At 47.4% G+C, this 25,991-nt stretch overlaps 2 protein-coding genes and 1 long non-coding RNA gene across 4 annotated transcripts in view; 1 reads left to right on the top strand and 2 right to left on the bottom strand.

Moving 5' to 3' along the window:
• Tbxas1 (thromboxane A synthase 1) overlaps positions 1-15,310 on the top strand; it is a 154,775-nt gene extending 139,465 nt beyond the window's left edge. The window contains exons 10-13 of the mRNA XM_027952143.2: positions 4,450-4,541; positions 10,797-10,934; positions 12,102-12,264; positions 14,951-15,310. Coding sequence (XP_027807944.2) covers positions 4,450-4,541; positions 10,797-10,934; positions 12,102-12,264; positions 14,951-15,025 — 468 coding nt within the window. The 3' untranslated portion in view covers positions 15,026-15,310. The remainder of the gene's footprint in view (positions 1-4,449; positions 4,542-10,796; positions 10,935-12,101; positions 12,265-14,950) is intronic.
• Positions 422-3,917, bottom strand: LOC114105612 (uncharacterized). Of its 2 annotated transcripts, XR_003585050.2 has the most exons (3): positions 3,512-3,917; positions 1,676-1,794; positions 422-942 (listed from the first exon to the last, which is right to left on the bottom strand). It is a non-coding gene; the product is annotated as an uncharacterized lncRNA (long non-coding RNA). The 2 variants fall into 2 exon arrangements; XR_003585049.2 differs by having other exon boundaries at positions 422-1,794.
• A 3,102-nt stretch (positions 15,311-18,412) lies between the features above and the next one.
• Positions 18,413-25,991, bottom strand: part of Parp12 (poly(ADP-ribose) polymerase family member 12) — a 34,958-nt gene continuing 27,379 nt past the window's right edge. Inside the window, exons 9-12 of the mRNA XM_027952137.2 lie at positions 23,229-23,304; positions 21,930-22,060; positions 20,933-21,084; positions 18,413-19,561 (exon numbers count right to left, since the gene is read on the bottom strand). Coding sequence (XP_027807938.2) covers positions 19,236-19,561; positions 20,933-21,084; positions 21,930-22,060; positions 23,229-23,304 — 685 coding nt within the window. The 3' untranslated portion in view covers positions 18,413-19,235. The remainder of the gene's footprint in view (positions 19,562-20,932; positions 21,085-21,929; positions 22,061-23,228; positions 23,305-25,991) is intronic.

Raw genomic sequence — 25,991 nt, 5'->3', positions numbered from 1 at the left:
TGCCTGGCTGCCTGGAAGCTGCTTCCATTTTCGACAGGCTGAGTGAGCCGCCAGCCTTTTCTTCCAAGGAAAGGCACTTCCTTCCTCTCCCTCTTCACCCAAGTTAGATCCCACCCCAGTTTTTTATTTCAGGGTTTCTAGGTGCCAAAGAAAAATATGCAGCATCCATACCAGCTACCATCCCCGTTTCCTCTCTTGGCAGCCACCACCCACCATGTGCTTCCCACCCAGGGCCACACCTGTGTCCTCCAGCATCTTCAGGCTTGGCCCAAGCAGTTGCCCTCATGAGATGCCTTTCTGCCCCTCTGCCTGGCAAACGACCACTCTCCAGGGCCAGCTCACAATGGCCCCTGATTCACTCGGCCAGCCTGACATTCTGTACACACACCTCGGGTTTTCTGAATAGGTGTTCCATTCACTATTGTCACTTAAACTTTTTATTTACCTTTTTATTATGCAGAGTGTTAGCATTTATAAATTAGAAGGCTCTCTACCTGTCACCCACCTCAATAGGACCCACCTGGAGCCACCCAGCTTCATTGATTTCCACACTCTTCTTCCTCCACTTCCAACTTTTAAAAATATTCAGACATCATTTATATCCAGCCATCTGTCAATATTCAGCATATATGTCTTTAAAATGAGAAGTCTTTTCTAAAACATGACCCCAATGCCATCATTACACTAAAAACAAAATGGGCCATAATTTTTTTTTAAGGATCAAATATCCAGCTGGTTTCAAAGTCCCCTGATTGATCCATGGTATTTGTTTTTCATTGGTTTGTTTGAACACACATCAAAACAAACCCACCCACTTTTCATCAGAAAGGTCTCAGTGTAGACCTTGGTCCCTGCCCCCCCACTCCAGCCTCCTAGGTCCCAAATGTCTGGGGTGCATGCTCTTCATCTGTTTTCCATCCTCCTCATCCACTGGATTGTATCCTGATAGAGAGAGAGAGAGAGAGAGTCTCAAGGGAGTAAAAGAGCCAGTGTTGTTAGTCACACCTCCTGGGCCTAGCACAGTATCTGCTCCATAGTATGTGCTGACTCCATACAAATTCCTGAATGGCTAAATAAATGGTCTCCCAAGAACTAGCTTTCCACTCCTCCAAAGCCCATTCTAGAAAACTTTACACATCTAGTACCATGATGTGCTTGGAAGTGTGTTTCTCCAAGGGGCAGGGCCCTTGTCATATCCAGATCCCAGAACCCCAGCGCCTGACTGGCATGAGGTGTTCGCTGAGGGAGAGCTAAATGAAAGGAGCACTTTTCTCTCCGTGAGATTTTGGGCTCCAAGGCTTTCCTCTGCATCTCCTTTTTTTTCTCATCTCTATCTGAAGAATTTGGATGCAATGATTTCTAAGGTCCTTTTCAGGAATGGGGAACCCTCATTTACCATACGCTTGCTGCCCTCTGCTGGCAGGACTGGCTCAGGACCCTGAATCACTGAGGTTCAAAGCAAGAACTACAGGCCAGCAAATAGGGATGGGTGGACGGAGGGTCTGCACCTGGGATGGGAACTTGACCTTTGTTGCCTTGTTTGGGTTACACTAGAACATAGTGGGGCCTCCCTCCACCCCTGCCTTCCACTCCTCCCATGTGGAGGCACTCATGTCGCAGACAAGCTTTAAAAGAACTGGTGCCCAGTCCCTACCCCGGGCCACGCATCTAATACCTGAGGAGTGGGGCCAAGTGCCCACGTGGATTAAAAGTCATCCAGCTGGTTCTGATGCGCAGGCGCACCCAGACCCACTAGGCCAAGGTGATGGTCACGTGTGAACCTTGAGTAGGAAGCTAGAAACACAGAAAGCCATCCAAAGGAAGAGTGGATGGAGACTTTGGTTTTATAATCAGCCTATCTTAACAACTTCCCTTGACAAACCCTGACAGCTTATATTTTTCACTGGGAACTTACACTATGAACCTGCTGGGAGCATGGCTTCTAGATTCGGTGTTGTTTCTTTTGTTTTCTTTTCTCTTTTTGCTTTTCTTTTTTTTTAATCACTCCTTCCTTCCTTCCTCCCTCCCTCCCTCCCTCCCTCCCTCCCTTCCTTCCTTCCTTCCTTCCTTCCTTCCTTCCTTTTCTTCTTTCTTGCACATTCTTGCATTTGTTAAGACTCCTTTGCTTGCAGATAACAGAATTCAGATGCTAACTTTGGCCACAAGTGAGAATTTGCTAGAAGAGCGCTGAGATGCTACCCCCAGGCTACTTGCCAAAAAGCAGATGGCCAAGGGGAACCGGAGCTCGGGAAGACACCAGGAAAAAGTCTCCCTGTCCTTTGCCTCTGCCTCCCTCCACTTGTCTAATTTGTGTCTTCTTTCCCAGGCCAACTGTTGTTTTCTGTTCATTAATCCCCGAGGCAGAAGGTGGCCACCAACAGCTCATGCTCAACCCGTGTTCAACTTCTGCCTGCTACACAACGCTCCTTTTTTCCTTTCTCCTTGGCCAATCATAGTCTGCAAGCTGACTATGTAATTTGTGAGCCCAAAGCAAAGTAGAAACGTGAGGGCCTCTCTTCAAAAAGCAGGAGGAAGTGCCACTAATGGTGCAGATAAACCTCTCCCTTTCTTCCAAAACACAGGCTCAAAGATAAAGTTATGCCAGTCGTGGTGGTGTCGCATGCCCATAATTCCAATGGCTCAGGAGGCTGAGGCAGGAGGATTGTAAGTTCAAAACCAGCCTCAGCAACTTAGCAAGGCCCTAAGCAACTTAGTGAGACAGTCTCACTAAATAAAATATAAAAAGGGCTGGGGATGTGGCTCAGTGGTTAGGCGCCCCTGGGTTCAATTCCTGGTACCAAAAAGAAAAGATGAAGTTATTAGGACTCTAAGACAGCGCCCACAGAGCATCAGCCCCCAAGCACAGGGCCCTTCCCACTGCTCAGAGCTCATCTGGCAGCCCTGGTGGCCTGCAATGGAAGTGGGAAGTGTGGTGTGAAGGTGCGAGATCCTAAGGAACGAACAGTACCCAGAAATGAGATGAGAGTGCACTGGGAAAACCAATCATTGTTATTTTTTATCACAAAGTCTAATTCCTCACTTGTCTTCCAAATTCACAAACATACAGACCTGGGATTAAACTATAAGGATTCTGCAACTTGACTCAGGGGCATCAAGAACAGATGCACCATACTGAACAGCTATACCATCAAAGATTAGCTAAAACTTTTACCATGGACTTCAAGACTCCGTGCATCCTGGCCCTGCCCCTTCTGCCACCTTTGTCCCTTCTACCTTCTCTGCATTTCTAGCAGGTTCACAGGCAACAGTACTGCTACTGCCCCCAGGGAAATCACTGGGAGATCAAGTAACATGGTGGCTCCCAGGTTTTAAGTGGTTCCCCCCTGCAAGGGGAGCCAGGCCACCCGAACCTATCTATGGAAGCAGTGGTGGCAGAATGAACTTGTCCAGGAGGACTATCTCATGGTGCTCCGGGAGGGGCGGGGACATAAGAAAGCCCCCCCTCCACCGTGGGGATCCTTCCTGGATTAGTGTTGGCTAATTGACCTACCAACCGACTCACTTGGCCCTGGGGAGTGTGGTGAGAGGCTGGGAGTGCCGGGGGAAGTCCTCCCTTGCAGAAACCAGGCCAGCAGTGAATAAACTGAGCAGTGAATAAACTTCCGGTGCCTCCACCCTGACCCACCCCACCCACTGGTGTGCCCACATCCTGCTCCACCCACCTGCAATATGTCCCCCCCCCCTTCAACTGTGGGTGAGAGTCAGGGAGTGATGCTAGGATCCCCCAATACCTGAACCCCCCCAAATCTGAGTAGTTCCCAACTTGCCCTAATCTGCTGTGTGAAAATGGGGATCTCATTGATTTACTTTGGTTTCTCATCACGACCACTTGTAGTTCTTCGGTTTGGCTATGAGCATCCTTTCAACAGCTTTCCTAGTGAGTTCTTTTCTTACTGATTTATAAGAGTTCTCTGGGTTTTTGTTACTATTAAGATTTTATAAATGTTGCAAACATTTTTTTCTTCTTTACTATTTCATTATTTGTCTTCTAACTTTGGGATGTACCGATTTCCACCCACGTGACAGCCTCTCTCACCCTCAGTTTTCTCATCTAAGAAATGGGAAAACAGCTTCCTCATTGGTCTGCTGGGAGGTTTGAAGGGGTAATTGATGTGCAGAACTCAGCCACATCATCAGGTCTTAATAAACGCAACTTGCTGCTGTAATTTGGGAACAAAATCTATGTTACTTTCACCCAAGTCCAAGACTGTACCTGCTCATAATGTCCAGCACTGTGAAGTTCAGCGCAACAGAACATGTGGAGCGCGGGTCTGATGCCACCTGGATGGCATCTACTTCTCATCTTGTGGGTTTTTCACTTGAGTGTTTGCTAAGGTCGCAGCGGAACTCTGAAGTTCATGAAAAAGGCATAGTGCCGTGGGGCTCCAGTTAACACGACCTTCTTCCCTTGTCTCTACCCTGCATTAGAGGGCCCCTGAGTACCACAGCCTCCAGGAAGGCCTGCCCTATATGGACATGGTGATCGCAGAGACCCTGAGGATGTACCCGCCGGCATTCAGGTATGTGTGCAACCCCCACCCTGCCCTGCACTCTGGGTCCCTTCAGCATCGCAGTTTGGAACCCTCACTGGTTCCAGCCTGTGACCAGCTGTGTTATCACATATGCTCTTGATGACAAAGTCTGAGTCCTGGGTTCCTTTGTCTCCCGTGGCACCAGGCACAATGCCCCAGATGTTTGGCCCATTCTGCTGTAGGTTAACCACCTTCTCGAAGCATCACCAGTCTTTCCTTAATGTAGTCTTCCTCCCCGACTCAAGCCAATCTCTTTGGCCTCCTGCCTTTGATGGAGTTCGCCACTGCCCCTGTCTAATCATTTATTCATTCAGCAACTGTTTATTAAGCATCTACTTTGCCAAGCACTGGGAAGTCAGCCTGGATACAAAGCAGATCAAAGTCCCTGCCCTTGGAGACAACATCATCCAGGGCTGGGGATGCTCCTCCCTGGTGTCCAACAGCTCCAACCCGTAACATCCTCCAAACTCCTAGACAAGACTTCCCAGCCAAGGACATCTGACTCACCTGTCGCCCCTCCTCCCCTGCCAGCACTTTTAGCAGTAATGGTACTTCATATTATATTCTCCGACACACTTTTACCACCCCATAACATGTCACTAACGTACAGTCAGCAACACCAACCTGTAAGTGCCCTGGGAGTAGGAATCAAATCTGTTTCTTTCAATTTTCCCCAAATGGGGCTCCTCTTGGAATAGGGCACTTAACCTTGGTCCACAGGCTCTCAACAGCAGCAAAACTGTGGCCAGGTTTCAGGTTATAGAAACAGAAGAAGCACAGGCAGTTAATTGTATCTCATGAATTCCAGTCAGCACTTCCATGAATCAACATACCACAGAGACCATATGGAGGTACCTTTTGCCATTTCTAAAGAGAAAATGTGGAAGATTTGAGGGTATCTCAAAGTGATATTTCAAACCAAAAGCATTACAAAGAGTGTGACTATAGATATTATGCAAGATGTTCAAGTTCAGAAGCAAATACGAAAACTTACAGTGGTGTGCATGCCAGGTGTCTTGGTATGAGAGGCCAGTGAGTCAGGGGCTCTGCCAACACCAGCATCAAGACCTGATTCCGTGGCTCTTTCTTAATTTTCTTGGGAGCCTCAAACAAACTGCTTTCCAATCTTTCCTCCCCTCCTCGCCTCCCGCCCTCTCCTCCTCCCTCCTCCTTCATGATTTATATCCAGCTTTCTTCCAAGGGGACTGTGGGCAGTGGTATGCACATTAAAATGAAGTTCAAAACAAAACAGTCAGTGATAAAACTGAATGAGTCTGCTTAAAGGGCCCTTACTGGGCTCAGAGATGGCTGCTAACTGGGGTCAGACCTCTGCGTGGTGGCTGAGGTTCCTGGCAGAGAGCGGAACCAGCTGAGTTGAACAGTTGTGCTCCCCAGTGGGAGGAAAGTTACAAACTGATTAAAGACACACTATTTCCTGGATCTAAACTCAATCAGGAATTCACCCCATGAGACCTCATGTAGGTGGCATGTTGAAGAACAAAGTGAACGGCCTCTAAAATAGAAAAATCAACCTGGACAGGTGTGGGGACACACAAATGCTATGGTCAGTTCTCTTGGCAACCCCTTAATAAAGAGTCACTTGGTACAGTCATTGCTCTGGGGACCAGGTTGCCCATGATCTCAATTGAATCAACATACCACAGAGACCATCTTGAGATACCTAGAGAATCTGGGTGCATTGACTAAAGTTCCCCTATAGAAGTGCACTGGGGGATCTTGGGAAAGCCCCACACTGGCTCTGGGCTTCTCTTTCCCATGACACCTGTGCTGCTGGCCCCACCCACAAAAACTTGAAGAGGCTCCAGGAAAATAGATATGGAAGCATCTCTAGGCAGCTACAGCATGAGGGTTGCGGAGAGGGGACAAGGCGCTGGGCTTGGTCCAGGCCAGCTCTTTGGCAGCTCACTCCCCCAGCCTTCAACCCCCACCAGACAGCAGACACAAGGGGTGGGGCAGTGTGACATTTAGGGGGATATAGGGACCGTGAGCATTTTGTTTATTTTACTTTCTCCCAGAAATGCATGGTGACTTCTCCTGAGCACTGTCACAGCTTGACTCACCCACAGAAGAAACTCAGTGTAGAAAATGTGACAATTCTTGGTTAGTGATCTGAATGAATCCACTTGGGCACAGTACCACTCAGCTGACCGCAGGCCTCTCCTGAGGCCTAGTCCAGCCAGGCAGGAGACCCAGCCACTGGACGGGCGGGCCCTACTAGCCAGCCTCCAGTGGTCAAAGCTGATTCTGGTAAAGATGAAAAAGCACAGGTGCCAGGGGATGGCCTGTTTTGTCCCCTTTGGGACAGGTTACAACTTCACAAACCCCTGCCCTGGTCTTAGTGTGGGTGTTTGCTACCATCCCAGGCACATGCTCCTGCATGAGTAGGTCAGGATCTGAATAGGGTCTCCTTCCTGGCATCTTAACTATTCCAGTCTTAAAGGGAAACTTAAAACAGAGGAGAACAGAGAGAGGAGCCTCACATTTGCTCTTGGTTTCTTTTATGAGCAGGAGCAGGGTATTATCATAACTAATGTAATAATTATATTTCCTCTAAGGTATTTAGGTAAGCTTCAGGGCAGAGTGGTGCACACCTATAATCCCAGGTGGCTGAGGCAGGAGGATTCCAAGTTCTAGGCCAGTCTTGGTAACTCACAGAGACCCTCTCTCAAAAAATAAAAAGGGCTGGGCGGGTGAGGGGGGCAGATTTGAAGTAAAAGCCAGCATAGAATTATTTTTAATTTTTGAAGTGATTATATTACCAAAATAACTTGCTTATACTTTAAAAAAAATAAAGAAGGATCCAAAGGAATCCTTCTTTGCCCGAGTCCAAGTCCCTTGAGAAGACACTAGTACAAGTTGAGGCATTCTTCCAGAAATGTTAGATTCGTACGCAAACTTCTATAGTCTACCCTAAAAATAAAACAAATGGCATTATGCCATTGCCATCAAGCATGACAACCTGACCAGACCTCCTTCTCTCTAGCAGAAGCAGTTATCTGCAGAGAGGCAGACAATGGAGAACCCCAATTTCCTTTAGGTAAACCTCACAGGACTTATAGAGCAATCTAACTCACAGAGACAGAAAGCACAAAGGTGGGTTCCAGGGACTGGGGGAGGGGAAGGAGGTCAGTAGTTAATGGGGACAGTCTCCCTTGGGGAATATGAAAAGACCTGGCAGTAATGGTGGTTCAATAGGCATGGACTTAATGCCACAGAACTGTGCACTTAAAAATGGTCCAAATAGTAGGTTTTATGCTATTTATATTTTACAATAAAATAATAAATAAATAAATGAGTAAATCCAACCTCACCAGGGTCAGTTCTGGCATTAGAATATTCCAGAATTACCATAGCAGCTGACTCATCAGCTTTGAGGCTGTTATAGTCAGACACCCTCATGTTCTGTTTTAGGGATTAATATGCAGGAGATTTCCCATTGATTCTGGGCACTTGGCGGGGGGAGTCGGGGTGGTACAGAAATGAGCAGGGGTAGGCTGGCAGGGAGGAGGGATGTGCATCCCTGAAATTCCAATCAGGTTGGGGAAACAGGCCTCCTCTACAAGGGAAAGTGTGTTGGAGACCAAGCCTTGACATGGGCCATGACTGGCACCCCCACCAGCCCTCCTGTTAGGAAACATCGAAGGTGAGGAAGTGGGCTTTGTTTCCTTACTGTGGTCCATGCCTAGTAAGGGCACAGTGATGCACACCTATAATCCCAAGGTCTCTGTAAGTTACTGAGACTGGACTAGAACTTGGAATCCTCCTGCCTAGTAAGCGGGCTGATGTTGAAATCAGAAAGAAACTTCTAACACCATATTCCCAGAAGTAGCTGGGAAGAGGGTGGGCAGGTGGGAAAGGGCAATGTGATACAGAGAAGCTAGTGGCTGTGACTCCGCCCTTGTCCTGAAGGTTTTGTCCCATCTTTTAAAATTCCAAACAAACTATGGCCAGAACTCTTAGAAGCTTGTGCTAAACCAAAAATCTAGAATTCTACATTTTTGTAATCCAAACTGAGGAAATGAGAGGTTCTTTGGCTTTCCATCTCAACTTTTGTTTCTGGGAAATTCTAGATCTAAAGTGTAATAGCATATTCATTTAACAGGACCTCAGAATGAGGGCATTATATAGGGTTTAAAGTCAGGCTCCAGAGGTTTAAGGTGAAAATGATTGAAATGGGGCTGAGTCTAGGACACAACTGTTTAGGGGCTGGTAGCTATAGGGAGGCGAGGGTATTAAAGGGAGGCTTGATAGTTGACACTCCTCTGTTTTATCTCAAGTGAGCAATCTATTGTTCTGATAGGAAAGCTGTTTGCCCAGATAAATTAGTTTGCTTTACTTTCTAAAGCAAACAGTGGAGTTATTTCTTGGTGTAGTGGCTTATCTTCCGGGGCAAGAGTTTTCTGGAAGAGGCAGAAAGACACTTTGACCCAAGGGGCGGCCATGCTCAGCCCCAAGAGTAAAGTTATGCTGCTCCGAAACTGGAGGCTCCATTCTCAGGTGCATCTCTGTCCATGTCGAGCAAGGCAAAACTTCCATGAGCGCTGTGCTGGGTTGTGCAGCTGCTCCCGTGTTCTTGGGTAACGGGAGCTCGGTGTAAGAAACCGAGGTGAGATAAGGACACTAGAACTCAACCTACTAGAACTCTTCAGGACCCAAAAAGGGCCTTCACAGGCAGGTTCATGGAGGAGGCCCGGGGTCACCTTGGGGTATGGTCTCACTAGCCCCAGGAGCTGTCCATAGACCCTCAGCTCAGCCCTCAATGTAGCCTGAGGTGGCCCTAGTGCCCCAACCTACTTCAGGCCTTAATCCCAAATGCTCCCCAAAAGGCTCTCACTGCACCCCAAACTGTTCCCAGTTTTCCTGGGTTCTGATCTCCTGCTTTCTTCTCCTATTCATGGCTCCATTACACCCACTGAACTTGACATTCAGCTACAAGCTTCACTGGCCACTAACTTTGACTCCAGTCTCCACTCTGGGGCCACACAGCCTCAGACACCTGGGACCCCTGCCCAGCTCCAGGGCTCTCTCCTAACAAGATTGACAAGCCACTCTGGTTGCTGCCAGAAAACTGGATTGGAAGAAAAAAGACCAAGCTCTCAATCAAGGAGGAGGAGGCAGTAAAATGAGATCGTCCACTAAGTAAGCCTCACGGCAAATGTGCAGAAAGGGCAGAGTCCAGAACCGGAGGTGGGCGACTGTTGCAGCGGTTCTGCTCACCTTAACTTTGAGGAGCCTGTGGAACAGCCCAGGAGAGAGGTCTAATCTGCAGCTGGAAATAGGAACCTGCGGTTTGGTTTGGGGCTGGGGAAGGGGCCTCAGGATGTAGCGGAAGTCATGAGTGTGGGTGACATCATAGGAGACACCAGGTATAAGAGGTTGAAGAATCAAAGGAACCTACTAAAGAGAGGAGGGGAAGGAACTCCTGTCACGCAGGAGGAAAACCAAAGCAAGTGATGTCATTAAAAATCAAGTAGTAGATGGAGAGAGGAAGACAAGGAAGAGGAAGAGGAGGAGGAGGAAGAAGAGGAGGAGGATAATGAGAAGGAGAAGGGGAGGAAGGGGAGGAGGAGGAGGAAGAAGAGGAAGAGGAGGAGGAGACTGAGAAGGAGAAGGGGAGGAAGAGGAGGAAAAGGAAGCAGCTTATTTTTCAACTGTTCTGTGAGTTCAAAATTATTTCCAAAGAAAAACCAAAACAAAGAAAGGTGCAAGGAAAGAGTGGCCCAGGAGGCCGAGGAAGAGGAAGCCGAAGAGTACCCACCAAATGGTCTTTGGCAATCTCTGCATGAGGACCGTCTGCTGGCGGGGGGAGGAGACAGAAGCTGGACAGTAGGCTAGGCAGTGAAACGGAGGGGACAAAGCAAGGGGGTGAGCGAGGACAGTCTGAAGAAGCTGAGGGAGAAGACAAGAAGGGGAGGAACTGAAAAACTACCCTCCACGCCTCTGCCAGGAACAAGCCCTTGGAAGGCATCTTTGCACCCCCAACCCCAAGCACACAGAGGGCGATCCACTGCTTCCTTGATGGATAGACAGAGGGGTGGCTGCGGGCTTTTGCAGAAAAGGCCAGGCACACCTGAGGAGCCTGGAGACTAGAGGCTCCTGGGCAGTAGAGGGCTCACGGGACGGGGGCTGGGCCTCCTTCCCCTGCCTCATTCCACACCCCACATTGGCTACACCGTCTGCTGCAGCCCACCCACCTGCAAGCTCTCTTGCCTATCTCTGCAGGTTCACGCGGGAGGCAGCGCAGGACTGCAAGGTGCTGGGGCAGCGCATCCCCGCAGGCACCGTGCTGGAGACAGCGGTGGGTGCCCTGCACCATGACCCCGAGCACTGGCCGGACCCTGAGACTTTTGACCCTAAAAGGTGAGCACTACCCTGTTAAATGGGCCCTGAGCCATGTTTGTGGGATTGAGACTCCTCAGCGGAGGTGACAGAGAAAAGTGCAGGCAGTTGTCCCTCCAAAAGTCAAAGGTCATGACAATTCAGACATCATTTGTAACATTTCAAAATGCCCCAAGTTGAATCCAGAGATTTGACATTCAGCAGCGATGCACGTAAAGAACAATCTCTTCCATTTGTTCAAGCAGGACGCAGGGTGTGGGGTGGTATTTGAGTGTGCACTGGAGGGAAACAGTCGTTTCAACACAATCCTATAGTGTCAGCTAAACTTCCCTGCCATCTACATTCATGAAACCTGGATCCTCCTCCTTTTCCTGACATGGATTTGGTCCATTATCTAATTTCATTTCTAGATTCTGTGATTTAAAATGCCCAAGCAGGCCTCCACACCCTGCCACAAGTCAGAATCAATCGCTAGCCCTCCCTTTGCCATCTGCAGGAGCAGAGCTGGCCAGACAGCCATTGTGTCTTCACCTTTAATGGCACCATCTGGACCTAGCCCAACTGTACAACAGGGTCACTAGGAAACCCTGGGCAGTGGGATCTAGAAAAATTATATCCCACTGCTTAGCAGGTCCTAGAAACACAGTTAAAGATCAAGAAATACCAACAGCACCCAAGTAAGAGGTAGTAAGAAGCAAGTTGGCTGTTACAAAACGTGATGGTCCCATAGCTCCACTGGCGCAACACACCTGGCAAATGCTACAATTTGGTAGCAGATTCAGCAATTCCAAGGAAGGACCTCTGGTGTCCAAATATCATAAGTCCCAGTGATTCAAATTTCAGGTGGTCAGATCAGCAAAGCCAGTGTGGTAGGGGAGGCAACTGAGACAGCAGGATAGGCCCTGGGAGGTCTGTAGGGAGCACAGTAGCTGGTGTCCAGGGACTTAACTGAGGAAAGAGATGGGTGATGCCTTGTCATCCTCTGGCTCCAGGTCAGGACTGCAATTTACCACTTGGATTCATTTAGTTCCCAGAGCCTTAGGGAGAGTCCTGCAGGAAACCATGCAGGGGTTATGCCTACTTGGGGTAACGGGGGCTCAGATGAAGGGCTGCTCAGCCAGAAGGAGGGACTTCAGATGGAAGGGAGCAGGCATTCGGGCCAACACTGACCTTCATACTGACTTTCAGGTTCACAGCAGAGGCCCAGAGGCAGCGGCAGCCCTTCACATACCTGCCTTTCGGGGCCGGCCCCCGGAGCTGCCTTGGGATCCGGCTGGGGCTGCTGGAGGTCAAGCTGACACTGTTCCATGTCCTGAGCAAATTCTGCTTCGAAGCCTGCCCTGAGACTCAGGTGAGGGCCCACTGTTCTGGGGAGAGGGTGTCACTCCAGTTCTCTGCACCACAGCTAGTCAGCCAGGGCAGCCTCAGGCTGTGTGTGAGGGCTGGTGCTGGCTCCTTAACCTCCCTGGGCCTCAGTTTCTTGATCTGTAAAAGGGGGTGATGAGAAAAATACCCTCCACCTCTCCAAGTGAGAATCTTGTGAGTTAATACTTGGGCTTGGACAAAAACCTGCCTGTAGGGGCCCCGTGATGTGTGAGCCCTTGAGATCACTGCTCTGTACACTCGGGCTGGGCCTCCTGTCGCTACAGCTCTTCCCTCCTCAGCAGAGCAGCCAGATGATGTGTGCGTGGCTGTGAAATGTTCCACCTTTGAAGGGTTTGGGGTGCGTGGCTTGTCCTGCACCTTCTCTGGCACCCCCAACGCATTATAGTCTTCTCTGCATGGATGGGAAGCAGAAGGGCTTCAGTTCCTTGGAGGATGTTCCCCTCCCCACTGTACAGATGGTCACTCTCCTGTCCCCCATTGCCTCAGCTCAGTCCCTGTCACACGTGGTGACACACATTCCCCAGCAACATATACCTTCACTCCTGAAGTTCCAGTGAGGCTCACAGACACTGCCCTTACCCATCTGGGACCTTCTCACGCCTGCCCCTACCTTCCCGTCCCGGCCTCCCTCTCACCCATACTCTAGGCCCAGAGGTAGGCCAGGAAGCTTAAATCACCACCTTTTGTGGTAGGTTTTATTATTCCCATTCTTTAAATGAGGAACCAAGTTCAAAGAGGTTAAATGACTTTCCTGAGGTCACACAATTGGACTGCAGACTCAGTAAGGGCAGGGTCAATGGTACTGTGCCCAGTACCCAGTACCCAGCTACGTGTCAGGCCATGGCACTGTTCACTCATTCATTCAACAAATTCTAATGACAAATGTGTGACTGGCCAAAAAGAAGGTGGGTTCAAACCTAGAACCTTTACACTCCCAAGTGCTCCAGCATGACATCAAGCTACCTCCCTGCATAGCAGACTGACTCTCAGCACGCGTGGTCCTGCCACCAGGAAACCCTTCTGCACAGCTGCAGACTTGAACAGGCAGTGTAAGGGGACTGATAAGGACACAGTGACAGACAATAATGTTTCCAGATCTGGAGACTGGCAGTGCCTCTGACACACAAACTGGGCTAGGCGGGTGTGCAGGAAGATGGATTTGGCTGGGGTACACAAAGACTGAGGCCCTGCAATGAAAATATCCACCAAGGGCTGATGGTAAGGGTGGAACAAGTGAGGGGTCAAACTGAGAGGAAGGACAGGGCATCTGATGGTCTCAGTATTCTAGGGTCAACTACTTCCTTTTTGGGGCTTTTCAGACACAAATATCCAGATCAATGTCCAAAAATACATCCCTCAGCTCAAGAACCAGCCATGAGGGCTGGGGTTGTGACTCAGTGGTAAAGCACTTGCCTGGCATGTGTGAGGCATTGGGTTCGATTCTCAGCACTGCATATAAATAAATTTAAAAAATAAAGGTCCATCAACAACTAAAAATAAATAAATACTAAAAAGAGAACAAAAACCAGCCATGAGACCCCAGGGCCTGCTGGATCCATTCTGAACCCATTCTAACTCACTCTGAATTAAAGATGAGCCTGAGCCCACCTTGAAACTTCCCACCCAACGTTCTACCCCAAGAGGGTTTTGCCCTCGGACTACTGCCCCACCTTGAACATCATCCCTCCTACCTCCTCTAAGAAATCCCACTCCCATGGCTTCACCTTCACAGCCCCACCCAGTTCCTCCAAAATCAGAAGCCCTCTCTGATTTTTCCAGCCTCAACCCACTTCTCCATTTTTGGAACTCCTGTTTCAAGTTCATCTAGACCCATGCTGTGCCTCTAGCCACATATGGCTATTTACGATCTAATTACTCGAATCAAATCAAAACCTCAGTCCCTTGCATGACCATATTTTGGGTGCTCACTGCCCAGGTGCAGACCATCTTGTTTCCTGGCATATACCCTTTCTCCAGCCTGACACAATCCTCAAAGGCATCCAAATAGGCCTAGCTGGGGCCTCAGCACTGAAACCTAGTGGATCCTTCTTTGCTCTGAGGTTCACATCAGCCACTGAATCCTCAATTTACACACACTCCAGGAGTGTGTAAATTGGCTTCTTTAGTAGTTCTTCGGGTTTCAAAACCCCAATCCATCATGGCCTCTGCCTTTGAAGTTAGACATGGCAAAGTTTTACGAACATCAGGGACCACAGCATGGGTGAGCAGAGAACAGCCTGAAGCCACTATCCCCAAAGAGAGCAATGAGATGTGAGGGGACCGCAGGGATGGCAAGAATAGTGGAAGACTTTACTCTCCATGTTCTAGTCATGTGACCGTAGATATGTTGATTGGCATCCTGAAACTGTTTCTTCATTTGAAAAGTAAGATATTACTACACCCTAACCAGATTTCTTGGATGGATAAGTGCAGGGCCTGATACGCTCCTCATTTGTGGCATTTTATTCACCAGAAAAAGGGGATGTTTTAAAAATTTCATTAGTGGTGTGCTGCTGGGGCCCACGCCAGGCCACAAGAGACAGATTTGTTAATCTCAAGGAAATCTCACAGACCCTGCTTCTGGCCCAGTTCCAAGAAGTTTTCCTGCTTACAGTTAACTCTGATAAATATTTTCATTTCCTCTATTTTAGGTTCCACTGCAGCTAGAATCAAAATCTGCCTTGGGCCCCAAAAATGGAGTCCACATCAAGATTGTGTCTCGCTGACACAGAAGGTGTCTGGGAAAGGAGGGAACATCTCATGGCTACAGTATCTGCAAACTGGTGTTTTATAAGGGCACCACTAAGTTCTAAGAAAACCCTCACATGGAAATGCCAATGTTTTAAAACACATCTGGCATGACTGAGAGGGTGCCTGGTATGCAAGTATAAAGGAGGTTATTTATGAGGTATTTCCTACATGCTTAATAAATAGTTGTTGTACTTGGTTTTGACACTGCCAACGGGGTTTAAACCACTGATTTAAGTAAAGATTGTGGATAAATAAGTGAATGTATAGTTTTGGCAAAATGACTGAGAACATGGTGTTTTAAAGGAAGTCCTGGCCTCGGACAAGAAGGATTCTACAGTTCAGGGAACACACAGAGCCCTCAGGTGAGCCTGTCCTGATGGCACTAGAACAGAGCTTTTTCAGTTTCTCATGCATTGTGCAGTTTTGGAGAGTGAATGATATTCACATACACTCAAATTCAAAAGCACTCCAAAGCTCTACTATGCTTTGACTTTTCTGGGTAGAGTCATACCAACTTTATTATAAGTTTCCACAGATAAAAAAAAAATGTGGGCTGAAATATCCTTTTTCTCTTAATGGACATCAAATCTTTTCTTAATTTTAATCAAGGAATCAAAATACAGAGGTGAATTTTAGTAAAAATAACGATTGTGTTAGTGAGGTCACTTTCAGCAAAGCACTTGCCAACTGAATCCCAGCTCTGCCCTCAGAAGATGTGTGGTTGCTGGGCTTTTCCCCTCCATGTGCCTCAGTCTCTTCACTTATAAAATAGGGAAGCTCCTCTATTCAACATGTGAGCAGCTTGAAGGGGCTGAACATGAGAAAGGAAGGCAGCCTTAAAGCCAGGCACAGTGGCCACACACCTATAATCCCAGCAGCTCAGAAGGCTGAGGCAGGAGGATTACAAGTTCAAAGCCAGCTTCAGCAACTTGAGACCCTAAGCAATGTGGTGAGATACTATCTCAAAACAAAATATAAAAAGGGCTGGGGATGGGGCTCAGTGGTAAAGTGCCCCTGGGTTCGATTCCCAGTATCCAAAAAAAAAGAAGGAAGGCAGCCTTATTCCCTATGCTGTCCCAGTCCTATAAATCACCACTGCCTCAACGGCCCCAGTTCTGGGAGGCCCAGGCCAGACGGACCACATGACCCTCTCCACACACCTGCTGTCACCACTTTTTCTGGGTCATCCAGACTCTACAATGCCTGGGCCTGGAACTCAAGACTCACTGGAGAAAACCATAAATTCCTGAGGACCCATCCACCTCCCTCACTGGCCCCCTAACCCCTAAGCACCCTACTGCCACCTCAGAACCTCAACCTGCAGATCAGCCCAACTGAGTACTCAGATTCCTACTGGAGCACAGTCCCTACAACCTGCAACTCTGGCCCTGTGGCCCCAGCCAGGCTCTGGCCCTGCGCCCGCAGCCCATCAGCTCCATTGGGCCTCCCTCACCTTCCATGCCCAGGTGGTCACCATCTGCTCACACAGTGAGTGTGCTAGAATCACTGGAATCTCAAACTTTATACTGTTTGAACCCCATAATCCCTGGTCCTGCTTAAATCCCTCAGTTCATGCCTACCATCTATCATACCATCTATCATGGGGCAGCAAATGGCAGGGACTGAACTGGTTGGATCCTCCATGCAACCATTCACTATATTCCAACTGTGTCCTCACAAACATCCATGATCAACTCCTCCAGCTGAGATGCCTAGATCCTACTATGCCTTAGCACCAGACATCTTCAGAGTTGTAATCATTCTGGCTCCTTTCCATCATAATGTCCACCCTCTCGTAGACCCATCAAAACAGCTCCCCTGCATCCACCAGGTTGTCCACATGGACCATGCCCTTCTCTAGTGTTGATAGTCCAAAGAGTTACTCTAACTTGCTTTCTCAAAGGTCACCATATCCAGTGGCCTCTCTGTTCTTCATAGCTCACTTAACTTTCCCAGCGCGTATGACTACTTCCCACCTTGTTCCTCTGGCCATTCTTCCACCCATACTCCCAAATGAGCCATTCCTGATTACAATTACCCCTGGGGTAATTGGGTGGTTAAGAAGCACAGAAGTGTTCTTTACATTCAAGCCTTATGTTCAAGGCAAGCACCTGATCTGGTGCCTCTCTATGGCCCCTTCCCCCACTACTGTAACAAAGACTTGGTAACCAATGACAGTCAAAAAGCAATGAAGGAGGCTGGGGTTGTGTCTCAGTGGTAGAGCACTTGCCTAGCATGTGAGGCACTGGGTTCAGTTCTCAGCACCACATAAAAATAAATAAATAAACAAACAAAAGTCCATCAACATCTTAAAAAGGGGTGGGGGGCAACGAATGAACCTTCAGGATTAGTCAGGCTGTAGGGGAACATCATTGGGGGATCTGAAAATCACACCACATGCAGCCATGTGGCTGGCCCTGCTGGTGATTGAGGTGGAGTTGCTGGTCCTTTTTCTGGTCATTGAACTCAGCTCTTCTCTGGCTTGATCTATCACCTGGGTAAGGTTGCAGACAGCTGCAACACTGCAAAGATGGGGAAACTAATTAGCCTTGGATCTGAATATCACAGGACAAATCAACTGAAGCGGAAGCACCAAGTCAGGATTGAACTCTTCTCTTGGGAGGCTGCCAGCCTCTCTGCCAACTTGGCCAAAACCAGCCAACACCCAGACACCACAGCATGCTCTGTTCATGATGCACAGGATCAACAGTGAACCTGGGTTTCGTGGGGCTGAAACTTTCTGTAGTAGGGGAAATAAAGGAATACAAATATGAAACTTTTGCAAACTTTACCAAAACCCACAGTCATGTGACTATATATTGCTAGGGCCCTCCTAAGGCCTTGGAAGTGTTCAAGCAAGGGAGAGGCGCAAACCTTTAGCTTTGTGATTAAGTCCATACACAGCCCGATGAGGCCAATGACAGTTCTGCTGGACCCAGCTAGGGACTGAATTTTGTTTCTTCTCCCAAACCCATACACTAAACCCTCACACCTAAGGTGATGATATTGGGCAGTGGGATTTTAAGAAGTGATTAGGTCCTGAGGGTGGAGTGAATGGAATTTGTGCCCTGTATAATAAAAGACCTGAAAGATCTTCTACCATGCAGGTTACAGTAAGAGGGTGCCACCTGTGAGAAATGAGTTCTCACCAGACACCAAAATCTGTAGGTACCTTAACCTTAGACTTGCAGCCTCTAGTTGGGAGCAATAAATGTCTGTTGTTTATAAACCACCAAATCTATGGAACGTTATTACAGCACTCCAAAGGACTAAAACAGTTCCCAGTATTCAGAAAAGAACCTGGTACCCAGCAGCTGTTCAATAAAATAGACACAGAAGAATAAGCTCCAGTCTTCATCCACTTCAGATAAATAGTCTTTTATTTCCATACTCTCATGTGACATTTGCAGCACTGGTATTCAACCTCATTGGGACGTAAAACCCACACTTGGAGATGTCCAATGTGCTTACGGGATACAGATATGGGCATTTACAGGCCAGGCCCAGGGGTCGGGGTACTCATCCACATCTCCTGCCAGGGTGGCTATTGTTTCCTCTGGATGACTGCTGACCCCACTAAGACGAAGGAAAACCAGCAGGGACTCGACACCACACAGGAGCCACTGCTCTGACAATATGACACAGCTCAACCAACAACAGAGCCCAGGAGCAACAGCCATAGAGCTGCTTGGGCTGGTGCCAGATCATAAGGCAGATGTTGACAGAGCTGCACCAGGCCTGTCCTGGGTCCCTCCACACACTCCATTAGTCCCCACACAGCTACAGTGCCTCTGATGAAAGGCAAAACAGAGGTCATGAGACCCTGAGAAATGGAATCATTATAGAGATAGAAACCCTTAACAATTAAAACAAATCCATAAAACAGTGTCTATAAACTCTGTGTCTGATGCCAATAAGCAGCAAAGTCAGCAGAGTAACAAATACAATATTAACACATTATTAAAAAGTAAAACTGGGCTCACCTACAGTCACTTCTGGCAAATTCACGAGCAAGCCCAAAAATGACCTAAAAGGGAAAACTATTACCAGCAAGGGATTAAGAATTTAACTTCATTGAGAAGCCAACATTAAACAACAGTTCATTAAAAGTTTTGTTTAAAAAGAAAAACATCCTGAACAGCTCTTCCAAAAGAGATGAGCTGGCCTGGAGCACCCCAGCCGCCCTCACTGCCGGCTGCCAAATAGGGAGCCCAGGGCAACAAGGAAGGAGCCAGTGGCAGGGGGTTTGGAGGAACTGGAGTACTGGATGAGGTACTCAGGGTAGGCCTGGTGCTTCTCGAAGACCACGAAGATGGTTGGGTCAGACATGCTGTTCACGCAGCTGTCATAGAAAGCATTGCTCTGGCCTCCCTTGGCCGGGGGACGGACGAAGGAGGCATTACCCCTGACGAAGTCGCCCACCAGCACCCGGGCCAGGAACATCGTGTGGGTCTGCGTGGCAGATTTGCTGTAGTGGTGAGAATATGCGGCATCTCGGGCAAAGTAGCTCCCTGAAATGACACACATGGGCCCTGGTGGGCACTGGGAGGACAGGCCCACAGTCAAGAAGGGGAGAGTAAAAACCTGTTGGTAGATGTCACTGTGGGAATGGGCAATCCCAGGAGCCTCTGCTCTCTCGACACCCTATCTCCCTGCCCCTCTTCCTCTTCACCCTTTCCCCTCATGAAGGGACATGCATCGACATGTCAACACCTTCCACATGGCAAGGCATCAGGGGGCTCACGTAACTCGGAAAGAAAACTCCTTCCAGTTCTGAAACCATCAAAAATCTAACAGTCTCCAAGCACAACATTCTACTTAACTCCTGAACCTGCTTCCTCAGCTTTAAAATGGAGCTACCCCACCCAACCTCACAGGCTTTGTGGGGAAAGTGAATGAGATTCAATTCATGAGCCATTCTGCGGCCATCAGCAGCCCAACCTACAACTATGAGCCTTGTCAAATGGGAACCTGGGCTGGAAGCTGCCATCTCTACTTTGGGATTCACAAACCTACCCCTGGCTCTTGTCCATCTTAGCCCCAGAATTGTCACCACATCAGACTGAAGTTTCCTGAGGGATAATCGATGGGAATGAAATACGAACTGCAGGTTATTATACTTCTAAATTTGGTAACCACACTGTGGTTCTGTAAGACAAGCCTTCCTGATCTTATAAAGTATTACAGGGTGAAGGAATACCATATATGCCATCTACTTGCAAACAGTTCAAAAAATGAGGAGATGATAAAACCAACATGGTAAAATGTTAAAACTGATGAATGTAGGTAAAAAAAAAAAAGTAGGTGAAATATATGCAGGAGATTATATAATATATGTATGTATATATTCCTGCATATATATTTTTTTCTTGCAACTTTCCTGAGTTTGAAGTTATTTCCAAATAAAGTTTAAAAATAACTAAGGGCCAGGAAAACAGATAACTTGAACAATAGCTAGAATGACATTACCATGACACTGTAAGGTTTTCAGGTTTCTATGACATCATGAAAGCATAGTCCAGTGACCTCATCGGGGTAAAAAGGTGTCCCCTCTCCTCTTCTGACTTTGTCACTACCTCCCAGGGCCTGCATTCCACAGGGAAGCAACATCCTAGTAGGGAGGGCTGCCCTGCCACATCTTAGGTTGAGCTCTGAGCTATATACAGAGGAGTGATAGTCAGGATACTGCAGGGCAAGGGAGAGCATCCCCTCAGAGGGCCATGGTATCCCCAGAGGGCTCAGGGGCACACCCTCAGAGGGCAGGTGACCACTTCTTGCTGATTAGACCAGCTCATCAACCTAGGCTTGCTCCCTCCTGCCCTCTAGCAGGCAGCCCTGCGACGAGGCGAGGCATGCTGCAGTAGAGGCCGCCCTCGCCTTACCCTTGCCAAAGGAAGTGCCGTGAAGACCACAGACCCGCCAGTCAAAGTTCTGCTGGCAGATGGCATCCACGAAGTTGGTGCTGGTGCCATGGAACAGCTGCCTCTCATCCACTTCCTTCCCTTCATTTCGCTTCTGCATCTGCCCTTTTTGCCTAAAATTGCAGAAGGATGCATGTTGGGGCAGAGGGTTCTAGTCACCAAATATAGTCTATTGAACCCCTGGAAATGCATTTGCCAAGATAATAGAAGCATCATGCGACCAGATTAGTTGTGGGTTTCCCTGGCCAGGCCCAGGAGGCTCCTGCTATAGGCCAGGGAATGGGAAAGAAGGTGGAATGGCCCCTGGCAAAGAGCAGAAGGGAAACTCCCCTCCCTCCACAGTTCCAGGCTCCAGAAGTAGATCTCCCAGGAAAGCAGGGCCACCTGAGCAGAACTGAGTTTAGGAAGCTGGGAAGTGGAGGAAAGCTGGGAGGAGGTTCATCAGTTGGGGTCCAACCCTCTCCCATGACACTGTACAGATCACACTGTCCCTGACCCATATGGGGACAGATTCATATGCCCCAACCTTCAGGGAGACCCCCCATAGTGTTTCATCCCACAAAGGGAAGTGCCAGTGCCCAAGAACATACCAGCCCTTATGTGGAAAATGAAGTCCCTGCTCTGTGGCCATACATTAAAGTTTCTGGGACTGAGAGCAAGGGTGGGCCATCCTATCCCATCCTGCCAATCTTCATGGTGGCAGAATGGACAAGGGTGGGAGCAGCCTTTACTACCAGTTATGACAGGAACAAAGTCTAAGCTTGGGAAGCCTCAGTATTCTCAGTTCCACAGTGGGCCACACCGCCACACAGCTTGAGGATAAGGAGACAAGATACCCAGCACCACTGGGTGAACAGTGCTACTGATTTTCCTGGAGACTCAGGAAAATGCTGTTGCTAAGAAGGTAGCAGGGTGATGGGACAGAGCCACCAGCCCACCAATAGCAAACCCAACACACCACTGGTAGACTTCCCACAGGGCCAGGTTTTGGACTCGTTCAATCTTCTGAACAAAGTAGAAAGGTAGCGTGCGGTTGAAGAGGTTCCAGACCTTTTGATACTCTTCTGAGGAAGAACTCAGGATGATCCTCTGAAAAGGGACAATATTTTAATATGTTATTGTCAAAGTGCAAAATACAGATGAATCCCCTCCTAAGACTGCTAGGATGTAAGAACAGCAGAAGCAAGTCAGCCAGATAGTGACAACCATGCTCCCTTCCCCTCGGAGAGGGTCTCTCCAGGCCTGAGATAGTTGCAAATTATGGTCATTTCCCTCTTGTTTACTGGGAGACCAGCATGAAGAACAGGTGCATGTTGCCTAAGCCAGCCACTCTAGGTATACGCAGGACGTCCCTGCTCTTCTATATGCAGGCCAGAGACAATGGATGGACTATGCAGCCTACAAGAGCTAGTATCAATAAAGGTGTCTGAACTCCTCCAGTCCTTCCACACGCTGCCTGCACTTGCTGGTGTTTGCCTGGGCTTTATGTACGCTCCAAGAGAGAAGCTCTCCCAGGACAGGGCTCATCATGTTGGAAAACATGTCAGAAGTCGGCCCAAGGGTTCCATGTAGATGGGGCAGTGCAGAACATTAGTCTGAGTACTCCACTGTGTTCAGCACTGCTCCCATCAGAGAGCAGGCCCATACTGAGCTACTGAACTGTCCATTCTCCTATTTTCTAGCATCTATTGCTTTTCCCCTTTAAATATCCGTGCCCTCCCTGCAAAATCCTCCAGGCGTGGTGGCGCACACCCTTAATCCCAGGAGCTACGAAGACTGAGACTGGAAGATCACAAATTCAAAGCCAGTCTTAGCAACTTAGGCCCTAAGCAACTTAGTGAGACTCTGTCTCAAAATAAAATATAAAAAAGAACTGGACATGTGGCTCAGTAGTTAAGTGTCCCTGGGTTCAATCCCTGGTACCAAAAATAAATAAATAAATGCCCTTTAAATCTTCCCCTCATTTTTCTTTTCTTCCTTAGTAAAACTGATTTTTATTAACCAAGGACAACTCCTTATTTCTGCCCTTCCTAACAAATTGCACAACTCATTCTCCTCCCTCTACCCTGTACCCTCTCCCCTCAGAGCCACAGCCATCTCCTGGGTAGTTACTTGGGCTTAAAACTCCCTGCAAAAACAAAAACCTATTTGTACCTCTGCCCTCCTGCTCTCAGGAGCCACAGCTTCGCAGTGCAATCTGGCCACATTCGTCCTCTCTATAGAACCCATCCTCTCCAGCCCTACGTGAGTCCCATACCTTAAAGCCTGGGTCCGGCAGAGCTGAGGGGTCCCAGTAGTCCGGGATGCTCTTTGGGCCTTGAAACGTCACACTGCTACAACATGTAAACAAAACCATTTAGACATCCTTCAACAACCAAATCTATCATAGGTAGTCTCCACTATCGACATCACCAGTTATGAGTCTCAGCATATTTTAAAAGCCAACCCAATGCAAGGAGGCACATAACACAATATTCACACTGTGGGAGTACTTTTATCCTTGCTTTGGTGGCCAAACCTAAAACAATCAGTCCCGAGAGATACACTTCTCACCTGTGTCCCAATAACCACACAAAAGGATCACAGCACATGAGTAAAACAGCACACATAGGCCACAGCCTTTATCCAGTCTTGAAATTTAAAAGCTCCAAAGACTTTTTTCTTTAGAAAGCCTCAATGATGTGTAGTTGACATTAAAAAAAAATTTTTTAAACTTAAAATTGACACCAAAACCCATTTGGCAGTAGACATTTAACTGAACTGGTAAGAGACTACTTGTGGTTTCTATTCATCCTTCTTAAAGTAACAATACACATTCTTTACTGCAGTAATTTCAATGTGCCAAATTATAGAGTGCCACATAATACAGGCACCACATTACCTTTCTAAAAATAAAAATAGACAAATAAAAGCAGTTCTAAAAGACATATGGCCCAACAGGATTAGGAACTGAACTGTGAAACTATGATTCCAAATCATTCTCCTTAAGTTTCAGAATGTGCTGTTTCCCACAGCAGATCTACCTTCTGTTTTGCTGGCATGAGACATGTCCCTTCATTCTAAGCCTCAAAGAACTCCCACAAATAATCTTCCTAGGAAAATGGCATGGTTTAAAAATAACTAATCAAGGTCCCACCAGCAAGCATCAGCCAGAAACAGACACACAAAGATTTAAGATGATGAAATTATCAGTTCATAAAACAACAGTTATTCTTCCTATGTTTAAAAAATAAAAGGCAAACTTTAAAAACATATGCAAGAAAACCATTAAAAGACCTGGAACATCTACAAAAAGAACCAAACAGAACTTCTAGAAATGAAAAGTAGACTCCCTGACAATGAGAGCTCAATGGACATGCTCAACAGCAGATGAGGAGAGAGAAGCACTAAGCTGAAAGATGATGAAAGAAGCTGAAAGATGATGAAAGAAACTGGGGAAGAAATTGAGGCACAGAATAAGAAGGCCTTGCCACGATCTGGTCAGAACCTGAAGGAAGCTCCAGACAGGGAGGACAGAGCAGAACGGACTAGACACCAACCAAGATGATCAGTCTCGGGCAGGATAAATACAGACACAAAATGGACACAGTGTAGTGAGGTGCAGAACACCAAGACTGACAGAAGTCCTTAAAATCAGCCAATGGAAAAAGAAGTGACTATTGTCAAAGAATTGCCTGTTAGACCAAGAGCCAATTTCTCAAAAGCAACAACATAAACCAGAAGACAGTGAAATGGGGTCGCCAATGGTCTAAGAGAAAATAACTACAATCTAAAATTCTATACTCAGTGAAAATGTCTTTCAAGATTAACGACAAAAACATTCAGACAGACAGCTACTGTGGTACATGCCTGTAAGCGGCTTGGGAGGCTGAGGCAGAAAGGTCGCAAGTTCAAAGCCAGCCTCAGCAAAAAGCGAGGCACTAAGCAACTCAGTAAGACCCTGTCTCCAAATAAAATACAAAATAGGGCTGGGGGGGGGGGGGGCTGGGGTTGTGGCTCAGCGGTACAGCGCTTGCCTAGCATGTGTGTCGCCCTCGGTTCGATTCTCAGCAACCACATACAAATAAGTAAAAATAGGGCTGGGGATGTGGTTCAGTGATTTAGTGCCCCAGAGTTCAATCCCTAGTACCCCCAATCCAAAAACAAACAAATAAACAAAAAACATTCAGACAAACCCAAAACAAAAGATTTTTTCAACAGATCTTCCTCTAAGGAAATATGAGAAGACAAAGAAATGGTAAAAATGTGAGTAATTTTAATGTAGTTTCTAGAATAGTCTTTTTTAAGAAGTGCAATGATAAAAAACTGCACTTAAAAAAGAAAAAATAAAGACAAAGCACATGAATAAAATATTTTTATGGACGATGGGAAGAACTCAACCAGACACTTGATGTGTATAAATGCTGTTTCAAATACTACATTAAATGTATTCCTGTATTGTAACTTCTGAATACGGAGATCACATTTTGTGCTTCTGTTAACTGTAAATGCATAAGTGTTTCTGAATGTGATCCACCTGAGAGTCCCACTGGGCCATGGAGGCCCCAGCAGCCTTTCCCACTGGAGTTAATGACAACCAGCCACCATCACACAGGTTGAGAAGAACCAGGCACTTCAACAGCATGAGCAGTGTGAGGCACTCAGCCCACAGAGAGAGAGAGAGAGAGAGAGAGATACTAAATCACTCGTATCTGAGTCTGTGTTTGGCCAAAATAATCATTTTTATTTCTAACATTTGGTATCTGCTTGTGGCCCTCCTGAAAAATAAATTACAATGATGACATAGGATAGCCAGTCTCAGAAAGGAGACAAACTTTTCCAAAGTGCCTAGGACAGGTCTGGATAGGGAAAGAATAAAAAAATGACTTCTAGCTGGAGGAAGGTAGTAATCAACCAAAACTTTAAATCCAGAAGCAATAAAGAGACAGATACATTTAACAAAAAAAGTAAAATCAGAAGTATCTTTGTATGGTTAAATCCTTCATAAGCAAAGTTAAAAAGCCGACAGAAGCAAGTAACC

The sequence above is a fragment of the Marmota flaviventris genome, chromosome 1 (genome assembly GCF_047511675.1).
Source record: "Marmota flaviventris isolate mMarFla1 chromosome 1, mMarFla1.hap1, whole genome shotgun sequence".
In the NCBI taxonomy this organism is placed as follows: domain Eukaryota; kingdom Metazoa; phylum Chordata; class Mammalia; order Rodentia; family Sciuridae; genus Marmota; species Marmota flaviventris.
This window is presented reverse-complemented; position numbering and strand designations above follow the sequence as displayed.